The 21245-nt window shown below is 42.7% G+C and overlaps 1 protein-coding gene across 1 annotated transcript in view; it reads right to left on the bottom strand.

The window, feature by feature from the left end:
- Positions 1 to 21245, bottom strand: part of rbpjb (recombination signal binding protein for immunoglobulin kappa J region b) — a 55166-nt gene that overhangs the window by 7156 nt on the left and 26765 nt on the right. Inside the window, exons 2-9 of the mRNA XM_084924093.1 lie at positions 17259 to 17297; positions 9057 to 9152; positions 4599 to 4764; positions 4162 to 4336; positions 2285 to 2422; positions 1882 to 1994; positions 476 to 616; positions 87 to 242 (exon numbers count right to left, since the gene is read on the bottom strand). Of these exons, the coding sequence (XP_084780219.1) occupies positions 87 to 242; positions 476 to 616; positions 1882 to 1994; positions 2285 to 2422; positions 4162 to 4336; positions 4599 to 4764; positions 9057 to 9152; positions 17259 to 17297 (1024 nt within the window). The remainder of the gene's footprint in view (positions 1 to 86; positions 243 to 475; positions 617 to 1881; positions 1995 to 2284; positions 2423 to 4161; positions 4337 to 4598; positions 4765 to 9056; positions 9153 to 17258; positions 17298 to 21245) is intronic.

The following is a 21245-nucleotide window of genomic DNA, read 5'->3' as shown; positions in this document are numbered from 1 at the left end:
ATAAATAAACCTGGGATGTAGTGCAGGTGAAATGTCCTGTTAAAGGGGGGAATTTAAAAAAAATCTAAATGGTCTCTTCTGTATACCTGTAAGCTCTCCACCACAGGCACCGGGGTGACAGGCGAGTGGACGGGGCCCATGCCCTCGTAGAAGGTGTATTCGGCCTTGTCTGTGCTGATGATTGTCCAGGAGGCGCCGTCGTTGATCATCTCCTTGTTTGGTTCCTTTGGGCATGGAGTGGCCTGGGGGGGAGACCCAAGACAACTTGACCAAAACATCTACCCACAGGAAAATAAGCCAGGCATAGAAGAAGAACTGAACTCAAATTCAATGTCAAGTCAGGCTGCCTGGAGCCTTTTTCAGAACAATACAGCAATCATCCTCAGTCATCTGTGAATAGTATGATTGACTTAATCTGAGGGTGACACGACCGCGACCCTGAAATGATGTGTAGAGATATAAGAGTGACACTGACTTGAAACTGGATGATCCTTTCTTGGGAAAGGCACAGGTACATGCGCTCTGTGTCCTTCAGGTAGAAGGCACACTTGTGGAGCTGGGAGACGGGGTCATCGGCGTCCAGCAGCGCCGTCTGCTTGTCCACCTTCCGGATGATCTGAAAGGACATGAGAGGGGAACAGATTAGCCGACTGCACAATGGGAAAAAGGAATAGGGCAGGGTGAGCGTTGGAGAAAATTAAGTGCATAAAACCAGAAAGAAACTGAATTAAGGAAAAAATGACAGTGATCTGGAAGCAAGGGGGAATGAAATGCAGGACTGCATGAGCAGGGAGATAAAGGAGGAGGGGGACAGGACACACAAGCAGAAAAGACAGAAGAAAAGAAAACAATGTCACGAGAAGTTCAGTCAAAACATGAGTAATACGGTACAAACATCAGGCTGCTCCTTTCAGAAAAACTCAGTATTAAAAAGGCTTTCTGCTATTTCACGGTCAGCATTTGCCGAGTTTTTTACCGTGGATACGTCACAAAGGTAGGTTTAAATTTTATTAACTTAAAAAGAAAAGAGGGGTCACTGCGTTTGGTGCTGCTAACCTCTATGACCGCGGCCCTTTTAAGGAGTTATAAAACTCTTGGGAGTGATCTTTGACATCAATCTAACTTTTGATAAACAAATTAATGATGTTGTTGGAACGAGCTTCTTTCATCTCCAGTCACCTGCAAAGGGGAAGCTTTTCCTCTGGTTCAGAGACTTTGAGACTGAGCTATCCATGCCTCGATTTCATCTCGATTCGATCAACGTAACGCTCTGTATTTGGACGTCAGTCTGTCACCGCTTTAGCCAACAGCAGCTGGTCCAAAACGCTGCAGCACGGTCATTAGTTGGCACGTGCTAGTGATACCACGTATTGGCTGTCAGTCAGTTTGCAAATAAATTTTAAGATTTCATTAGTAGTTTTTAAGGTCCCTCTAGATCAGGGAAATCTGCTGAACAAATGCTCCTGTCTCGAGGTCCAGACCCTTAATTTGTCATATTTTAATAATAATTGAACATCTTTTGTAGTAGCCAGTTTATTCTAAGTGTGTTTCTTCTTCTTCTTCATGTCTGTTTGGAGCATAACGTGCCATCTTCAATATGCACGATGCGACGTGCCGCAGTGTTACATGACTCATCACTGAAGAATGTGATTAATGGTTTCAAATACTGTTGTTTGGACAGTTTTTGATATGGTCTATTAAACAGCTCCCACATTTATTCGATATCAACGTGTTTCTCTTAGTTTTAGACTAGTTGGTTGGTCCAGTTCACTTTCATCTGATTCAATACCTTGAGTATGTTAACCAGGAAAGGCTGGATTCGTCCATCCTTGCATTACAGTTTCATATTGTGTCATTTTTGTGAAACAGTGTGATTGTTACCAGTCTGGGCAGGGCCATGCCGGTGACGGAGCAGACCAGCTTGACCGTCTGGCCGTAGTGGATATAACCGTCTCTCACAGTGAACTCCTCTCCTTCTGACTCCTCATCGTCCACTGCAAACACCAAGCACAGGAACAGGCAGTCAATGCTGCAACCAGCTGCCCACACGCACACGCTTTGGTTTATACACTAAAGCCAACATTCAATCTATCAATCAGCCCGTCACGTTCTTTGTCTGCGATGAATCACATGTGTAATTACTACAACAAAGAACAAAGCTACGACTACAATGAACAGTGAGAGGGTGACATGTAGACAAGGTGACAGGCTGTCAAACTGCATCGCTGTTCTCGTCAATGATCAGAAGCTTGTGTAACAGATATGAAACCTGATGGAGACTCACACAGGTGGATGTAGAAAGCGCCCCACTGTTGGGAGCTGGCGTGAAAGTTGCCACCCTCCACGTGTAGATACCGCGTGCTGACTGTTTGGGAGCGCAGTCGGTTGAACAGTGCCACCTTGGTCCCCGATGCAATGCACACTGTGGGCGGAGACGAAAGCGTGGAGACACGGCCGGTTACATAACGCACCAAAAACAAGTTGCTTTCAGGTCGGCGTGGTAACAGAGAGATAAGACGTCTGCGAGCTGGCAGGACGTGTCCTGTGTGTAGCACAGGTGTGCCACATGTGACATAACTGGGTTACTGGACACTCCATTTTCACTACACTGCCCTCTGGTGGTTAGAAATGGTATTGATCGACTAACCGATTAGCTCAAAACACTTTTTTAAAAAAAATTATATTAAATCATAAAATTCTGAGCATATTTTAAAAAGTAATGAACAAACTAAGGCTATAAAATATGCAAGAATAAAACAAGTAGAAAAATGAAGTTAGAAGACAAATTCAAATATTTACATTTCAGAATATTCAGTGCAAGATGGAAATAATGCAAATTAGCAGCTTAATTTAAGCTTTGATCAAGGTTTTAAGCTTTTTCTCAATATCTTCACAATGGCTGTAAAAAAAAAAAAATCAAAAAAATCCCACCGGCCTTCTTATTGGCTCGCTAAAGAAGAAAAGAAATCAAACCTTATTTAATATTAAATGTTTTGGTCCAGGAATTGGGGAGACGCCCATTGGTGCTTAAATACTATAAAAACAATTCTTTATGTCTTCTACGTGCCTTCTTCTCCTGTTTAACGTTCATCCAAGGTTTTAACCTCTGTTCTAGTCTTTTGTATCAAAGCAGTCTTTCTGCTTGGACTCTGGTTAGATTGTGGTCTCATTTACGCTCTTACTTCGTCTAAACACCCCCCCCACACACACACACGTGTTAGTAAAGGCATCTTCACTCCAGCTGATCCATACTTTTACAGGGTAAAATGGTAAATGGCCTGTATTTATATAGCGCTTTACTAGTCCCTAAGGACCCCAAAGCGCTTTACATGTCCAGTCATCCACCCATTCACACACACATTCACACACTGGTGATGGCAAGCTACATTGTAGCCACAGCCACCCTGGGGCGCACTGACAGAGGCGAGGCTGCCGGACACTGGCGCCACCAGGCCCTCTGACCACCACCAGTAGGCAACGGGTGAAGTGTCTTGCCCAAGGACACAACGACCGAGACTGTCCAAGCCGGGGCTCGAACCGGCAACCTTCCGATTACAAGGCGAACGCCCAACTCTTGAGCCATGATCGCCCGCAAGGGTAAGTGAATCTTAGAAGAGATACAACCAATCCAATGTTTTCCAGCTGCAGTGAGAATCAAAGTACTTTTCCCTGAGCTGCTAATGAAGCTCTGCTGACTCTGTGGTAAATCCAATCAAGTCTTCACAATAAAAGCATCCTGCCCTGAGTGTGGAGCAGCAACAGCGGGACGTTTTCAGTTTACATCGGCAGTAACTTACAACACTGACAGGCCTGAAAATGAACCATAAAATAAACTGCAAAGGTGCCGAGAGCCTCACAGAGAGAGCCAGTTTACAAACAGACGTCAGGGTACGAGGCCGGCACGTCCGGGCCGTGGTCTGTACCGAATATCTTGAATGATTTTGCGAATCTAGCGTGCCAACCAGAAGAGAGACCCGTGAAACACTCTAGCTGGCTATGCAGTAAATCATGTTAAGCGCATGTTAATATGTTTAAGGCTGTTGTCAGGGTTTAAATTTACAGCTCTGGCAGACTGAGCTACACACTGATTTGACATGAAGAGTGAATCTAAAAGGTAAACACTCACAGCGAACCTCTGTAAACTTATCACAAATGACTCACAGTCAGCATTTTTGAGGCTCTGCTTCTTTTTGGAGGGCTTGGAGATGACTTTGATCCTCTTGCTGAGGAAGACGCCGATGTCCGCGCTGTTGCCGTAGAACATCTTGACAGACAACATGAAGTGCTTTCTCTTGTCAGAGTCGGATATGTACAAGGTTTTGGCTGTGCAATAATTCTGAATGAGGAGGCAGAAAAAGAAATAACAAACAATCAGATTCATTTCTGTTAATGCATATTAAGCATATTAATCAGCACTACAGCAGAAAAACAAGCTCCAAATGTGCTGGAGGCATGTGACAGACTTCCTGTTTCTGTACTGCAGGGTGCCTGGAGGCTATACCGCGCGGCTATGGCAGCTTCTGCTGAGTAACTCCATGTTCCTGTGCCAAGGTAAGTGACAGAGTGACAGTATGTGTGTGGGTGGGTGCGTGTTGTACCTTTCCCTCTAAGTTGAGCTGTTGCATTTCTTGGTCGCTGTTGCCGATGCCGATGAAGGCACAAGGCTGCGACTCCTGGTCGGAGCAGCCGTCTCGCTCCATCTGGTCCTTCTTTTTCTTCCAGCCGCTGCCCATCAGGTACACACAGGGAGGAGGGCAGAAGAACCTGGAACACACGACACACGTGCAGCTATAAACGCCAGCATCTAAATCTTTAGAGGTGATGAAACAAAGTAATTTTGTTTTTGTGGTGATTTTTTGACACGGAGAGATTTGTTGAGAGATGCCAAAAAACCTGAAGCACCAAAGCTCTTCTTTAAATGTTTCTGCCTTTTACTCTCGTCTCTTTGAAGATGATCCCACTCTGCTTCAATAATGTTGAGGTTGAGCTCAGGGGAAGCAAATCCATGTCAGAAGGTGCTTCACTTTGCATTTTTCTATCCATGTGTGCTTTTACTGCACTGGCAGTGTGTTTGGGATCACACTGAAAAATGAAGCTGCTGCCAATCAGATGCTTTCCGGATGATTTTACACGGCGGATCAAAATCTGACGGTACTTTTCTCGGTTCATAATTCTAATCTTAACAAGATCTCCGACACCACTGACTGAAATGCAGCCCAGACAATGACACAGCCTCCACTGTGTCTTACAGCTGTAAACACTCACGGTTGTACATCTTTCCTGACCTCTGCACAATATACACGATGACTGGAACCAAAAAAAAAAGATCCAATCAGATGTGTCGTCACCGAGTTTTAGTCAAGTTCTTGGGTATTGTGGCACACCTCAGCCTTTCATCCCGTTTCCCTTCCTTATGAACGGTTTCTTGACACTTCCACTGAGTCCATGTCTGATGAGGCTTTAATGAAGAGCCACATGCGTCTCTCAGGTCCTGTTTCTGGCAATGCTGGATTTTTCCCCCATTTCTGAATCTCATGACTTTCAGGATCTGTTCATCTGCTGTAGGTGGTTTTTAGATCTGTTGCTTCTTTTGTCCTGAACTTGTCCAGTTTCCTCAATTTTAAGGACAACTGCACACAACGCAGATAATATACCAAAGTTTTTAGCCAACTTTGGGAATCACTTGGTTGGTGTAAAAATTATATTTAATTATATTTGGAACTTTTCTGCAGATCTAGCTAAAGGAATGGAAAAACGATACGTTTTGTGACAGTCTGCTAACAACGAAGTGTCTGAAGATATAATGTTAAAATTAGTTCTTTGCCACGTTGTCAGAAACTCTGGTTCGTTCCTTGATTTAGGGGCGTTTTTAGGCTGGAAAGAGTCATAGGTCAATGTTAAGTGGTTTAACAAGCAGATGATAGGTGTAAATGTGGGGAAATAAAAGAGAAGAGGAGGAATAAGAGAAAGAACAGAAAAGACCTGAATGTGCACTTCCTAATTTGAACCAGAAGAGGGCACTCTTGCACCAAGCTCCAGCTGGAGTCCAACTCCTGGGTCAACAAGCTGTTGTGTACAGCTACAGTAAAACATCTAAAGGCTGTCACGCTTCATTCTGCAGATGTTACCGTGATCGGTCCAGAACCTAAATGATCTGTCAAGAAACGAGAAGCAGCATTTTGAATGAAATCTAACTTTCCTTCCCCCATTTTTAAAAAGGTCCCTCATTTTACTTCTCTTCTCCTTTCAAACGCACGTTACTACTGTGAAAACAAGAACTCTCTTGAAATAACTCGCAAGTTCAGCTTCGTTAAAAGAGAAATCCACTCATTACAGAACGAGTACACACTTCAAATAAATTCATGTGCGTCAGTGTGGAACTGGAAAGCGACCTATTTCGCAACACCAGTGTCTGTCTCTGTGGGTGTTTGTCTACTTTCACCTCCTATAAAAAGCTCAGACAGCGAGAGAGGCAGCTTAGAAAGAGGGAGACGGCACATTAACATTCTCAGTGCGTCCACTTTTGGGGTTTTTTTTTTCTGGAGCGCTCTCTCTTGTTAAGGCACAAAAAAGGAGGAATTAAGCAGTCTGACGCAAAACATGAACGCTGCCTTTTGCAGGCCAGGAGGATGTTTAAACAAATACCTGCAGCTACACCCGAGCACGGCCTTTGGGAGTTGCTTATCACCTGAAAAAGTTCAACCTCAATGCAAAAAAGAGCAGCATTAAATATGTGTGACAGATGTGTTTGAATGTTTCTCTTCGCTGTCACTTTAACTGGATGAGATGGCTAAAAAAGTCCTCAGAAGAATTCGCCTCAACCTCTTTTCCTATCTCTCTCCCTCGCTCGGTCTTCTGTTGCGCTCCAACTCTCAGAGGTGTCTGGGAGTTGGCGCGCAACAGCCGATTTACCAAGAGATAGGCCCTGATGAGATCGCAAGCAGCGCTGCACCTTGGCCAAGAAACCGAGTGGTGGGGAGGAGGAGGATAGGGGGGCTCAGGAGAGTTGCAAAATGAGCATGAGGTGTGGAGGAGCGCTATAAAAATATGCTTCTAAGCGAGAGATAAAAAGGTGAGTGCATAGTTACAGGAAGGGCCCGAGGAAGATGAGCTAAGAGGAACAGATCCAAAAAAGGAAAAAAAAAAAAAAAAAAGTATGTGTTACGATGGCGAGCTATCACCCTGCGTTTAACCAGCAGCATCAGGTACGGCATGAAAATGACAACATTAGGTTGTCACACGTGCGCTCGCCCGTGAAAGCCCACACCGAAAGGCTTCATGGTGCTGCGAGACGCCCCCTCCTCCTCTTCCTCTTTTATTCTTGTAGCTCTCCGTCGCAGCTCCTTCTTCTTCCGGCTCTCTGTGGTTTTTACGTGGCCTCGTGGAAAAGGTCACCTCTCGCTTCCTTTTTTGACCTCCACAGATATCGGAGGTCAGAGGGGTCAACACAGCCACTCAGCACAGAGGCACCGTGCTGAGGAATGTGCTTTTGTTCGTCCCCTCTTGACTAATGTACACTACCTGTGTTTGCCACAATAGTTGAATATAGATTAGAGGATAGTATAAATGCCTCTGGGCCACAGGTGTCTCCAACCAGTGGGGATGTAATCATAAAGAGCTTTTTAACATAAAGCCTGGAAACTGTGGCTCAGCTACAGGCTAAAAAAAAATAAAATAAAATAAAATAAAATCCAAATTTCATTTTTTTAAAAAAAACAACAACTTTCTTTTGCTTTTTTTTCTCCAAATTTTTAACTAGATGTTAAACTGTGTCCGTTCTTTGAATTTTTGTGATGCAAACAGATAAATAAGTGCTTGTAGCACGTTTATAAATAATCAAACTTCTGAGGAAAAATACACTGCGTTTACAAGAACTGTCGACCGATCGCAATCTAAGCAGCATTATCGCCACGGGCTGAAGACGAGAAGCCGCCAGCATCACTAAGGAAGTAAATTTAGCCGGCTGGCTACCAGAGATGGGCAGTAACGTATTAAAAGTAACTGTAATCCGATTACTTTTTCCAAGTATCGCGTAAAGGATTACTTTGAAAAAAAAAAAAAAAAAAAAAAAAAGGTAATAAGATTACTGTTACTTTCCCGTAAGCAAACTGCATTACTAAACAATGACTTTGTTTGTGAGAGTGTCTCACGACAATGACGTACGAGTGTGCGACATCGAAGTGTGCAGATCAACAATGGATAACATGGAGTGCGGGAGAGAGTACGACCACGCAGCAGACTGAAAGGTCTATTGCTTTATAACGTATTCAGGTTGTGTGTCATGTTTTTTTTAAGTAACTAAGTAATAAAGTAACTAATTACTTTCTTTGATAAGTAATCCACTAATTACTATTTTCAAGTAACTTGGCCAACACTGCTGACCACCCAGATCTCACCCACAGGCGTGTGTGGCTGTGCCCAGCGTATTTTTCTCACATCGTTTTGAGACGCGTCTGCAGACAGTGAAGCTGGAAATTTGAAAAGTCTGTTTGTTTGCGTGGTGAGTCACACAATCTCAGCGTGTTGTTTATGATTTTAAGTTTGTAAGAAGGGGTTAAACATTCAGCAGACTGATGAGCTTTAAAAAGGGCTGCTCAGAGCGATTTACAGTCGTCATTTTCTTCTTTGAAACCAAACAAAACCACCAAGCTGACAACTTAAAAACAGAAACCAATGAGAGACTGGATGATCACAAATACACTGCATGGTGAAATCCATACAATGGCAGTGATGACAATGATGAGTCACGTGAAGGGCTATCCAGCGATCGTCAGTTATTTAGTGAGACGTTCTCAAGGAGGCAGACCACTAAAATATTCAAATAAAACAAAAATCCTCCCCCACAAAGTCCTGTGCGTCTAAACAACTGCAGACTCCAGGATAAAATGTAGCAGGGGCCGTTAAAGAGTAAATTGTGTGATGTGTTACTGTGAGGGTGAAACACTGACCGGCATTAATAGATTTGCTTTAGATTCAAGACCAAAATCTTTTAAGGATTCCCAAAACCTGAAAAAACGTGTATTAGACAAGAAGCTCCCATTTCATATTAAACTCACCTTTTCTCATTGCCATAGGATTTCTGTGCAACTTTTGCGTGTAGGATCATGACAGTTTGGTCTCCTCGCTCCTTCAGGTAATTCCTCATCGCTTCTCTGCAGGAAGAGAAAAAAGAAGAGAGATAAATTAAACCAGCTATTTTCTAATCTGAAAGAGGAAGTGACGTGAGTGCAACTTCACAGAAGACTTAAGAGGAGGCCACCCTCCTTGTGTATACATGCACATGCACTTGCAGCGACCTCTGAAAAGCCAGAGCCTCCACAATATGCTTGCAGAGAAGCTGAGCTCTCCCTGGGTCCATCCGAGGTTTAAGGGGGGAGCAAGAAAACACCAGAGCCAAAAAAACAAAAACAGAGCTGAGCTCATCACCAAAGATTCCTCATGTCGTGTCAAAAATGTTGCAAGGGCCGTGCTTCGATTACTTCTGTCAACTCCGCCAAAACTTCTCACCTCCCGCTACACCCCCACCCCCCCTTCACAGGCGCGAGCCGAAAGCTTGCTCGACTGAGAGGCGCGAAGGTGAAAGATTGGGCTTAGACGCACAATTAAAGCACGTCATGCGCATGGAGAGCAACACACTTTGACCCGATCGCTACACATGCACAGATGTCAGTGACACCTGACACGCCAGGGGATCCTCACAGGGCTTCCCACTCAAACACGCACACACACGGCTTTTCACTCTAGCACGTTATACTAGGCCGCACACTCGGCTTAGACATGCCCTTTGTTATGAAAAGCAAGGGGCCTCCTCAGTGTGTGTGCGGGACACAGGGGCATTCGGGGGAGTGGGCGATACAGAGGAAGAGGAGAAAGCATGATGAGGCAATTATTTTTTTGATTATTTCGGTCTCACTGCAACACTAAAAATCTGTTTTTTCTAAATTACTGATCGCCAGCAGCTATAAATGAGACTAATAGAGGTACGATCCTGGAATTCCACACAGCCTGACATCACTTAAACACCACATGGAGAAAATGATATCAAGCCGGGGTGGACGGGGGAGTGCGTACGACTCCAGTTCGACTCGGTGGAAAACAGTGGTTTCATTAAAACGTTGGACTTCTCCGCACGGATGCATTTAGAATGTGATTACGTTATTAAAGGACGTAACCCTTCTCTGGGAAGTGAATCGCTGGTGTCACACACACACACACACACTCTAATCCCGCCGGGTGGAGTGGAGGGGGACTCCTGTGCTCAAAGCTCTGATTGATTATGGAGAGAAAACACAGTCCAGGCCTGCTGATGTCAGACCCTGCAGGGCACATGTCACACCTCTGATACTGCCTGTGACCTACTGCTCCCACAGGAAGGATGACACACACACACACACACACACACACACACACACACACACACACACACACACACCATCCCATTTATACAGGATTGGGGCAGTTACCACTTAGAGCAGGGGTCCCCAATCCCAGTCCACGAGGCCGGTGTCCTGCAGGTTTTAGATGCGTCCTTGATCCATCACAGCTGATTTACATGGATAAATTACCTTCTCAACATGTCTTGAAGTTCTCCAGAGGCCTGGTAATGAGCTAATCATGTGATTCAGGTGTGTTGACCCAGGGTGAGATCTACAACCTGCAGGGACACCGGACCCCTGACTTAGAGGAAGCTTCTAAAAGATGGTTTGCATCTTATGCATGTCCTAAAGACCCTAAATAAAAACATTTAGATCAAGTCATTCACAAAAAAAGATAAAGAGATACAATTTGGAGCGACAAGTAAAATACATGAACAGTTTCAGTTTGGCAATCACGTGGCCCCCTAACAGCAGGATCTTAGCTTGTCTGCCTAGAGACTGCTCTGCAACCGTCTGACAAACACCAGTGATGGAAAAAGAGTGTATTCACAGACCAGATGGTGAAAATCTCCGTGTGATTGTGTTGACTGATAGCAGACTGCCACAGTTGGCCGTAGTTTCCAACTATTCAGAGCTGTAGTTGTGCCTTACGGCTGTAGTCCGTACATTTCAAAAGAAACAACTTTTACTCTGAGGATGGATTTTTACATTTCTGCAGGTTTTTAGTTTATACTACCGCTCAGCGACTTCATATGCTTACATGTAAACTACAGGCTGCTGTGGCGATCTGCGAGGGACCAACGCAGTCACAACAAGATTTTTGGTGCATTCACCCCGTTTGTCATTTCACCCAGTGACAGCCAGCAGCCTCCAGGAGCCACTCCCCCACCAATCAGTGACCAGAGGACGCATCGTGTCCAATATGGCAGACACCTTGAGCAAAGTACACATGAGAAACTTCTATAACACAGGAACACAGCCTCTCTAATGGCATCTGACATTAAACTAAACCTATCAGTTTTACATAACCTTTAAAACATCCAACAGTGTTAGCTTCAAGCACCTAAATAAATCAGAGAACATCTTTAAATGATGCTTTACCCCCATTTTCAGCTGTTTTTTTTTTAAATCTTATGTGTAAAGCTTGTATAAGTGTGACTTATACAAGCTTTGTATAAGTCACACTTAAAATAATCTATGTTTATCTTTAATAATGGTCTGGGTGCACACCCAGGCAGTTTTATCTGCCATCCCCCTCCTGCTAAATCAGCTTTCTTCTGATTGGCTGCACCTTGCAAACAGAAAACAATATGTATAGGACCATGTAAGTAACATCATCTCTCACTGATCTGATACAGAGTCATGAGTAGAGAAAACAAAACACAAATCCTTGTCTTTGGGCTTACAAAGATCATCTATGCATGTGCTGACCTCCTTATAAGAGCAGCACGACTATAACGGTCCACTCAGACCATGCATTGGGTGCCATACTTAATGAGATCTTTGGGCTCCGTCACTCATTTTGAAGCTCATGTTGTCAACACTTTGGAATCAGTTCTTGTCCTCCTGACAAAAGGAAATAAAACACCAAATTAAAAAAAAGAAACGTTACATCAGCCAGCCTCAGAGTCAGGGTCACGCTCATAAAAAGGGAAGCAGTTTGATCAAATATTTAAATACAATGGCACGTAGTTACTGCACGACCACAAAATGTAATGCTAGTGTTTGTTAAGTGTCGTGCGACAGCCTCGGCTTGTGGTTGACACCGTTTCAGCGCTCACCAAACCCTTCCAGACCACTGTGGCTGAGTTGGGGAGAGACCATTCCCCATCAAGACACAAATGCTTTGGCACGATCGCGCTTTGACTCACAGCGGCTCTTTATGTATGCCGATTTTCACTTCAGAGCACCTCCAAACAACCACTGAATAGATAACAAAGATGCACCACATGTGGCAGCAATCATGTGAAACTGAATATCCTATGATCAAATAGAAAAAAGAAAGAAAGAAAAAAAAAACAAAAAAAAAAAAACAACAACACAAAAGTCCCCAACACTGGGTCCATCGATCCAAACTTGTGCTGTGTAGCCAAGCTTTGTTCAAACCCGCAGAATTTTATATGAAAATCTAGCGGGGAACAAGAGCTTTACAAAGATACCAAATATGTCTTGAAGGATTTCGGGGGAGACGAGTATAAAAGGATGCGAAAGACATCAAAAGAGACGACAGATGACTATCACGACGCAGTGAACCAGAAACATCAGGACTTTACGCAGGAGCTGTGCATCAGAGGGGGAAAACCCCTAAAAATGGATTAAAGCAGTATTTGTGCATTTGTTCTCTATATTGCACTGTTACGCTGTGCATTATTATTCAGTCTTCAGAAATGTGTCAACAGGGTTTTTCCTGTCACCCCACCCAAAAGGTTTGGACTTCCCCCCCTGAAGGAATACGGGTGTAATAAAATATTTTTTTTTCTTCTTACTGAAGCATAAAACAGACAATTCAATATATTTACTGCCTAACATACATTTTGTTCCATATAGAGGTGCCAGAAATATTTTTTTTTCTTTTATACACAAACAGCTATGCCCATGTGTGTATTAATAATAAAGACAATGGAAACGGGGCATGCTTCCAAAATCTTTTTCGTGCTACAAAATGCAGGTGGCAGCAGGAGAGTAACGAGATTCCCGTCTCTTAAATGACTCTTACTCGTACGTCTCACATCGATATCGATAAAGACTTTGGCTTTGATCTAACACATTCACCCTAACACGACAGGGCCGTCTTGAGTAATCATTTGTAGCTTATACAGAGTGAAACACGAGCACACGCACGCCACACAGACTCTGAGCGCTGGAGACGGAAGGAGAAGTGAGAGAGACTGTGACCAGAATCAGCTCTACTTCCTGTGCAAGACTAGCACGCAGCAGATGCACGAAATTCCAGTGCAAATCAAAATACGAGTAAGGTAAGACCAAATTTCAAAACATTACACTTTGTTCATTTGTATTTGAGGGATTAAAAAAAAAACAAAAAAAAAACGGGGTAAAAATAAATAAATCAGCCCTTCGTTCATGCAGAGACAGGAAACGAGGGTCACTTCATTTAAACCGAGTACGCCCACATGTAATAAAACCAATAACCACAGATAAGAGTCTACATCACACACTCACACAGAAAAGTAACAGCATCTGAGCTGCAGGTTTAATTTCTGACGGGCTTTATTTAGGTCCAAAAAATGTGCTAAAAGGCAGTCGGTGACAGCGAGTGAAAAGAAGGAGGGGGGTCAGAAATAAAACGTGAGGAGAGGAGATCGGGCAAAAGAAAAATCGGAACATACGAAACAAAAGACGACACGCTTGAGAGGTGAGACAAAAATGTGCCAGACAGATTTATAAAAGGCGTATCTTTAACAGCAGGCGATATGGTGTGTGTGTGTGTGTGTGGGGGGGGGGGGGTTAAGTCAGGCTACAGATGCAGCAGAGCAGACAGGCATCTGCCCCGTACATCTGCCATAGCGTCTTCAGCAGAGCAGCACTGTCACAGGACCCCCTGTGAACACACTCAAACACACGTACACGAAGAGCAGAGGGGCGGGGCCACATTAATACACACATGCGCGGTGAAACAGCTCAATTAAGATGATCAGACAGTAATTAGTTTGCACCTTGTGCATCACAAAAGGTAGATTACACACAATTGTAGTGTGGGGCTTTGGGTTAAAGCATTAACAATCAGCCACTTTAGCCTCCTTTTACAAGGCTAGGAGACGTGGCCTTCACACACACACACACACACCCCTCACTGTTTGATGTCTGACCTCCGGATGAGCCATGTAAGCTCACACACACACACACACACACACACACACACACACACACACACACAAAAATGGAAAATTGCTGACAACTGTGGGATATTGCTACAGCTTGCACTCATCTCAGCTCTGATCATTTGCTACGCGGTAAACAGAGTAAATCCTCCGCTTTGACATTTCTGCATCAACGACAAAACGTGAGAAAATTAAAATACGCAAACAGAATCCGAATTAAAACAGCGCTGGTGTCGTTGCTTGGGTGACGTCACCGATCACTCAGGAGAATATTGCAGTGGGTACTTGCGCCCTCAGTGTTGGTATATATGATAATGGCAGGTGTAATCTGATCCTAAAACATACAATCAAACAGGCAGATCAACCCACTGTGACCAGAGAAGTGAAATAAATAAATACCTGCTTCTTCTTCTAACTGTAGCTGTGATTAACAGTTTGAAATGGCTCATTTATGCTATTGACAATACAGTTCCTGCAGATATGCTGGTATCAGCATTTATAACTGATGAATGGCAAAAATGTTAGGGAAACTGCTTTTGTTTTTGTGTGTCTGAAAGAAAATAAACATATTGGCCCATATCTTGAATTGTTAAAATCACCAAATATCAAAATCAGTATTGGTTTTAAAGTCCTTTAAGTCAAACTCTACGTGCCCATTAGACTATGTACTCCCTTATGACTAATTTCCAAATTTTTATATTTGGAAATTTGTACTTTTTTAGACTGAATGTGTAAAGTGATCCATTTTCTGTTTCTTGGCTTGTTATTTTCAAAAAAAAAACAAAACAGTAAATTAGTTGCCAGTAAACTTGGCAACCCAGCCTGTATTCTCATGTTGAGTCCGTTTGTGTAAATTTGTGCAAGTGGATTTGTCTGAACCCAAGAAGTGTTTGCTCCAGTTGAGTAGCCTCCCTGACAGTGTGAACCTCTAGGACCTGGAGGTTTGGCTGCTATAAAAATCTCCTGCGGGATGCTGCAAAATTTTAGAGCAGCACCCAAAGAAAACCTGCGGACGCGAAGACTCTACAGCAGATTGACAGGCCAACAAAGACCATAACCATAGTCACATGAACTAAACGAGCTCTGTTGTGCCTTTCGGCTGTTTGTTAAAGAGTGTTTTGTGTCGGACATATTTCTGGCCATCAAAAACCATCAGACGAATCGAAGGGCCAGTGCGAGCCAGCGGACTGGCAGCACATGAATAAAGAGGGGGACACATCAAAAGGTGCAGGGGCCCCTTTTTCCAAAACCACGCTCGGCTGTTCCAAGCAACACGCAACCCCCTCATTTTCCCCGCTGAGTGCCACGCGCAAAAGCCGAGCGACACACACACACACACACACACACAGAGTCTTTGTTATTCAGAACAGCAAACACTAATAAGCAAACAAGTGCGTGCGCACACACACACAATCCCTAAAAAGCAACCCACATCATCCATCAACGGTCTGGATTCACCCAAATGTTACTCCAAGTAACTTGGAGCAAACTTAAGAAGAACACAATAATCAAAAACTTGCAGTACGGCTCGTCAAAAAAGCTACACACAGTAAGACGAGTACAGCGCAGAGAGCGCACATTTGGACCGTGAGGCCTCAGAAAGGGTTATTTATTGCTTCTCTAGCATGTTTCTCCACAAACAACGGCAAAAATAGCACTGTTCATTTCAACACAAGCACATTAAAACAGTCCCAAAGGAGGTGAGTCTGCAGAGATCAATAGCAGAACAAAAATGAGGTAATACAGCAAAGCTGGGGTCAACAGAAAGCAGCTGTGCAGGACTCCACAGTAAAGCTGCACATGTCGTACGCTATTGTTGTATCAACAACAACGTTGCAGCTCGTCAGCAGCGGTTGTTAGAGACGCATTTCTCCGCTTCTGGAAATCACAGCTTGAAATGAGCTCCTCGCTGCCTCAACAGATTTTATGTGGCAAATCTGCTGGTGAATATAAAATTATTAAAACGCTTGTAAAAATTAGGCGTGGAAATCGTAGTTAAAAACAAAAAAGTTCCTGTTAAAGAAAAAAGCGAGGTATTTATTATTCACATGGTCAGTTGGGGATGTGCCGGTGGACAATGTTGAGAATCGTTCATGTTAATAGTGATAGCTCATCAACTAAGGAGGTTTTTTAACTAACATCCCCACTGATGCATTAAGTTGACACTGTCACATGATGAGTTTCATTTTAAACTGTTTCTGCAACGCCACAGTTACACATGTGCCCTCAATGTACAATCAACACTTGCAAAACAGACGGGTATAGGCGTGCACCAGCGCGTGTACAAAGTTCATGCTTGGACTTCTGCACGCTTTGAAGGTAATGTGCGCGTGTCGTGCGTGTGTGTGTGGGTGTAGTGGCTACACGGACCAATCATAATCATGATCTAACAAGAGAAAACAGGCCAAAGAAAGAAAAGAAAAAAAACTGGATGAATAAGCAAAACTAACAGTCTAAGTAAAAAAGAAAAGAGAAATAAATCACTTAATAACTTTAGAGCCTTGCAGCTGATATCCACCCACTAATGTAATCACCCAACACTAGGTTTGGGTGAAGCAAAACACCCAACCTTAGTGTCAAGTGTGCGCCTCTTATGCTTCACCATTTGAGTTTATAAGTAATCATCAATGATTTGAAGTAGCTTTAAGCTTATGTTATTAAGAAAAAAGGGGAGGGGCATGGAGTTAAACGACAGGGTGGAAAAAAATTGTGTAGTTTTTGATGTTTTTTATTGCAAAGGTTTCTTTTTTATTGGTAATCCCAGAGTGGTATTAGTAAGCCACATATTAGGGTTACTTCAGAGGGTCTCTATACTTTAATTCTTTTGAGAATGAAGTGTCCAAAATAGTAATAATCAAAACAAAATCAAATCTAGAAAACAAACAAACAAAAAAAGGTAGCAAATACCTTGGGGAGGGGCGGGTCCCTAGAATAGGTGTTCACAAGAACACAACGGCATACATAAACAAAGGTACACATAAAACCCAGCACTATGACAAGAAAACAAGCTCTAAAGGGACCACGAGTGCGTGTTCACACTCACCTTGTTAGGCGCTGTGGCTGAGGGCGCTCCCCGAACTTCCTGCAAAGACACAAAGTGAGAAGAAAACATGAGTGGGTTGGTTATCAACCACAAACAAACGCAGAGTAAACAGTGCATTGCAAAAAAAAAAAAAAAACCCAGCACATGTACAAACGCACATAAAAAGCAGCGTGGCCTTGGCAGCGTGTTCAAACAGAGGACGTGCCAAACGTCACGCCGCTTGTTTGCCGTGAAAACACGACTTTGTGTTTTCAGGTTCAAGCGAATGAATTTTGTTCAAACTAATTGCCGTCGTGTTGAAACACGTTGAACATCAATGGGAAAGAACCCCACTGGGTTCAGATCAGCTAATCGGTATATTTAGTATTACTACTGAATTTCAGAAACTCAAGTTCAGCAGCTGAACAAACGACGGTTCTTCACTGGCCGACGTGCTCAACAAACAGGTGTGAAGGGTTTGAGATTACAGAGATTTTAAATGGTGCTCAGAGAAGCCCTAACCATATTTATCTCTATTATCTGTGTTACAATAAGCTATAGTCTTAAAATAACACATTGATGTAGTCGTGAAGATCCTATTGATAGCAAAACACACACCCCAAAGACAAAAAAACAAAAACAAAAGGAAAAAAAAACAAAAAAAAAAAACACACACACACACACAAACACACACACACACACACACACACACACACGTTAATACAAAAGCAGCTTTCTGGCTTTGTGTTTGCAAATCTAAATTGTAAAACCTGAACAAGAACATTGACTTGATGAATTTTTTGGCAGTGCCTCCAATCCACTGGTACCTAAGGCATATTGCAGCGATTTAAAAATTACAAACCACGGGGACAGAAATTCTCATTTTAAAATACTGGTACTGCACCAATTTAATTACTTCATTGGTATTTCTGAATTAACAGCAAAAGGCGTGAATTTCAACAAGAAAACTGATCTTTTTAATTTCTCCTGTGAATGCAAATTATTCTAAAGTATTCAGAGTGTGCATAAAATACAGATCGAAAAGCATTTTAGCTGAACCCACTGACATTCTGCCTGCAATTTTGTAAAGAAAGACCGCTCCGAGGCATGGCACTCCTCAGGTTAAAAGGTCTCCGTTATACTGACGGTTCAAGGCTCGCAAAATTTCAAAATCTCTGGTAGCCCTTCGGGCAGGCATTCTTCAGTTTTTGGTAGCCCAAAATAAATTTAAGTAGCCCGAATAAAAAAAGAAATCAATTTTTTTATGTTTTGTTTCCGTTACAATATTATACATTAAAGTATAATATTGCAACAGAAACAAAAATTAATCAAAAAAATTGTTAAAATGCAAATCACAACAACTGTATAAAAATTACAACCATCAACTCAAATACTTGGTTCAAATTGAACAGAAATTTCTATGAAGAATTTCTTGTAAGAACTGTGTAGAACATGAATCAGTCTGTGTCAGATCCTGAATCTGAAATTTCCAATGAAGTCACAGGTAAGAGGCAAGTGGAACCAAGATCTAGGCCATTTGCTTTTTGAAGTTTGCAAAGACTGCTAAATTTTGCCAATGGTAGTTCACTCTTTGCAATATAGCACGCTGTTCTAAACAGCTTTTTCAGGAGTTCTTGTTGTGCTTGATTTATTTTTAGTATGTTTTTTTGCAATTGCTGTTTGTTCTGGGAAAGATACTGCAGACTGGGCAATAATGCATTTCTTGCATTTCTCATGGGTTCTGATGGGGTCTTTCTTAAAATTACTGGTCCCAGTAACAAAGGCGCTTGTCGACTCAGAAATCAAATGAAACTCACAACACGCCTGGCAGAACATCATGTTATTTAGCTTGTCATATTCCAGCCACAGAAATTCTTTTGTCCATGAAACCAAAAAAGCTGCGCTTTCTTTTGGCCTCATAGTCTGATTTGTCATAACTTTTCCGTTTTGTGGTAGGCTTTTCTTTGGCTGCCCCTTCTTCACCCTGACCTGTCTTATTTGGCTGAGCAGAACTAAAATACCAGCGTAAATCCTGCTGCTTTTACACACGTACTTACATAACGGTCAGCGATTCTTTGCGCACTCAACCTCTCACATGTTTAAGCTTGCTGCGAGAGATTTCACTTGTCGCGTTTGAATAGTAAGCTAATGAGTGATAAGACGATGTCAGAGGAATTGGTGCGCAATTAATCGTCACTCACCAATCAGTGCTGCTGCTCTCTGCACACCGTTCGCGCAATTGCAAAATGAAAGTGAAAGCAAAAAACAAGCGCAAATTCAAACGCGATTTCAATATGTCACATATTGACAGTGGCTCATCGATGCCAATGACATAATTACTCAACTACATTGGCGAAAGAATGCAAAAGCATAGACATATATTTTCCTTCCTATGATAGCCCAACGGGCAGGGCTGAGTTAGATTTTGGTAGCCCGACTGGAAAAATCGCTAGCCCCGGGACGTCGGGCTAGCGATTTTGCGAGCCCTGCGGTTCATTGATTCTTCAGGGAAACGATACGAATAAGCAGAGAAGGTAAACGTGCTTAGTTAATGTGAGTCAGCCAAGGACCATAATGAAACGAGCTGGACTGAACGAGTTTTTGAAATGGCTCATTTGGTTGATTGACTGATGATTTTTTCCCCCCTCCATGTATGGAGTCATCACTCAATTACACACCAACTCAAAACATCCGTAATAAGAAAAGAGAAACAGATCAAACATGGAGGAAGTGCTTAATCCTCTTTAAAAGCATGAAAGAATATCAAACCTCTACTACAACTGCTACATCTACCTTTGTCTTAGGACAGTGAGCAAAACTCAGTTCAGTCCTTTGTTATTAAAATGTTTTTGTGCTCCACATTTACATTATCCTGTCCTGTTGCAGGTTCTATGTGGATAAACTCTGAAAGCAGAGCAGGGCCTGCTGTGGGTAGCAGCCGTGTAAGACGCTGTGGTTGCAGTTCAGTCAGCAGGTCCTCTGATAGAATAACAGGAGAAGCAAATAAATGGCGCTTTGAGGACCCAGCTGTGGCTGGCTGGTAGGCAGCAGCTAAACTCGCTAATTAAAACACATACAGTTTATCATAAATAAACTAAAGGCACAGTCCAAGCTTTTAAGGTGTGTGTGCTTAAAACAATGCCTATTAACAGAAGACAGCATGGTGACCAGAGAAGGAAGAATTTGTGAATTGTATATTTATTCTCGAGCCGAGGTGATTTTGCAAACATCCGTCATGATACAAAAGCCTGAATTTAACTCAAACTGTTGGCTGAATCATGACTGGGATGGATAGATCGTTTATTCTACCCAAACGAAACAAAGTGACGTGAGTTTGTGCTGAGAGGGCTGCTCTGCACAGTTTAAACCCCAACGCAACAAAAGAAGAAGATTACAGGATCAGTCAGGTAACCATTTTTCGCCCTCGGCTTAAGGTTCATGACCCGACTTTAAAGTCCTCAAATTTCCGTGACTATGAAGACGTCACATGCTACCAATCACTAAAGTTTCTGCCCCAAATGTTGAAAGCTGACTTGAAGTCAAATTTAGTGTGCTGGAAAACTGATGAATCAATATACTGTCACTGAGTCATACTCAAACTCTTAGTAATAGATGTATCAAGGAAACCACCGCAAACAACCACATGTACGACGATGGGGTGTAAAGTTACAACATATCTCAGCTGAGTGTGACGGTTTTATGGTCAACTTATTTCTTTTATGCTTGTAAAGCAACACGTCGAGCCTTTTACACGCAATACAGAGAAACTGTTTCACTATTCTCCTCAGGACTGAAAAAAAAGAAACAAATCTGCAAGGAACAAAATCTCTTTAGGGTAATAAGTCACTGCTAACCAATGAAAACGTAAAAAAAGGGGAACAAATGATGTGGTTTTGTGACAGGCTGTATCTGAAGACACAATTTAAAAAGAGTTCTTTGCCAAGTTGTAGACACAACACTGGTTTGTCTGTCGAGTTCAGTGCGCTTCTCTAATTAAACTCTGATTAA

This window comes from Perissodus microlepis, chromosome 3 (assembly GCF_051167445.1).
Source record: "Perissodus microlepis isolate ML-2025 ecotype Zambia chromosome 3, ASM5116744v1, whole genome shotgun sequence".
NCBI classification, from domain to species: domain Eukaryota; kingdom Metazoa; phylum Chordata; class Actinopteri; order Cichliformes; family Cichlidae; genus Perissodus; species Perissodus microlepis.
The sequence above is the reverse complement of the archived record's forward strand: the minus strand, read 5'-3'. Positions and strand labels throughout refer to the sequence as shown.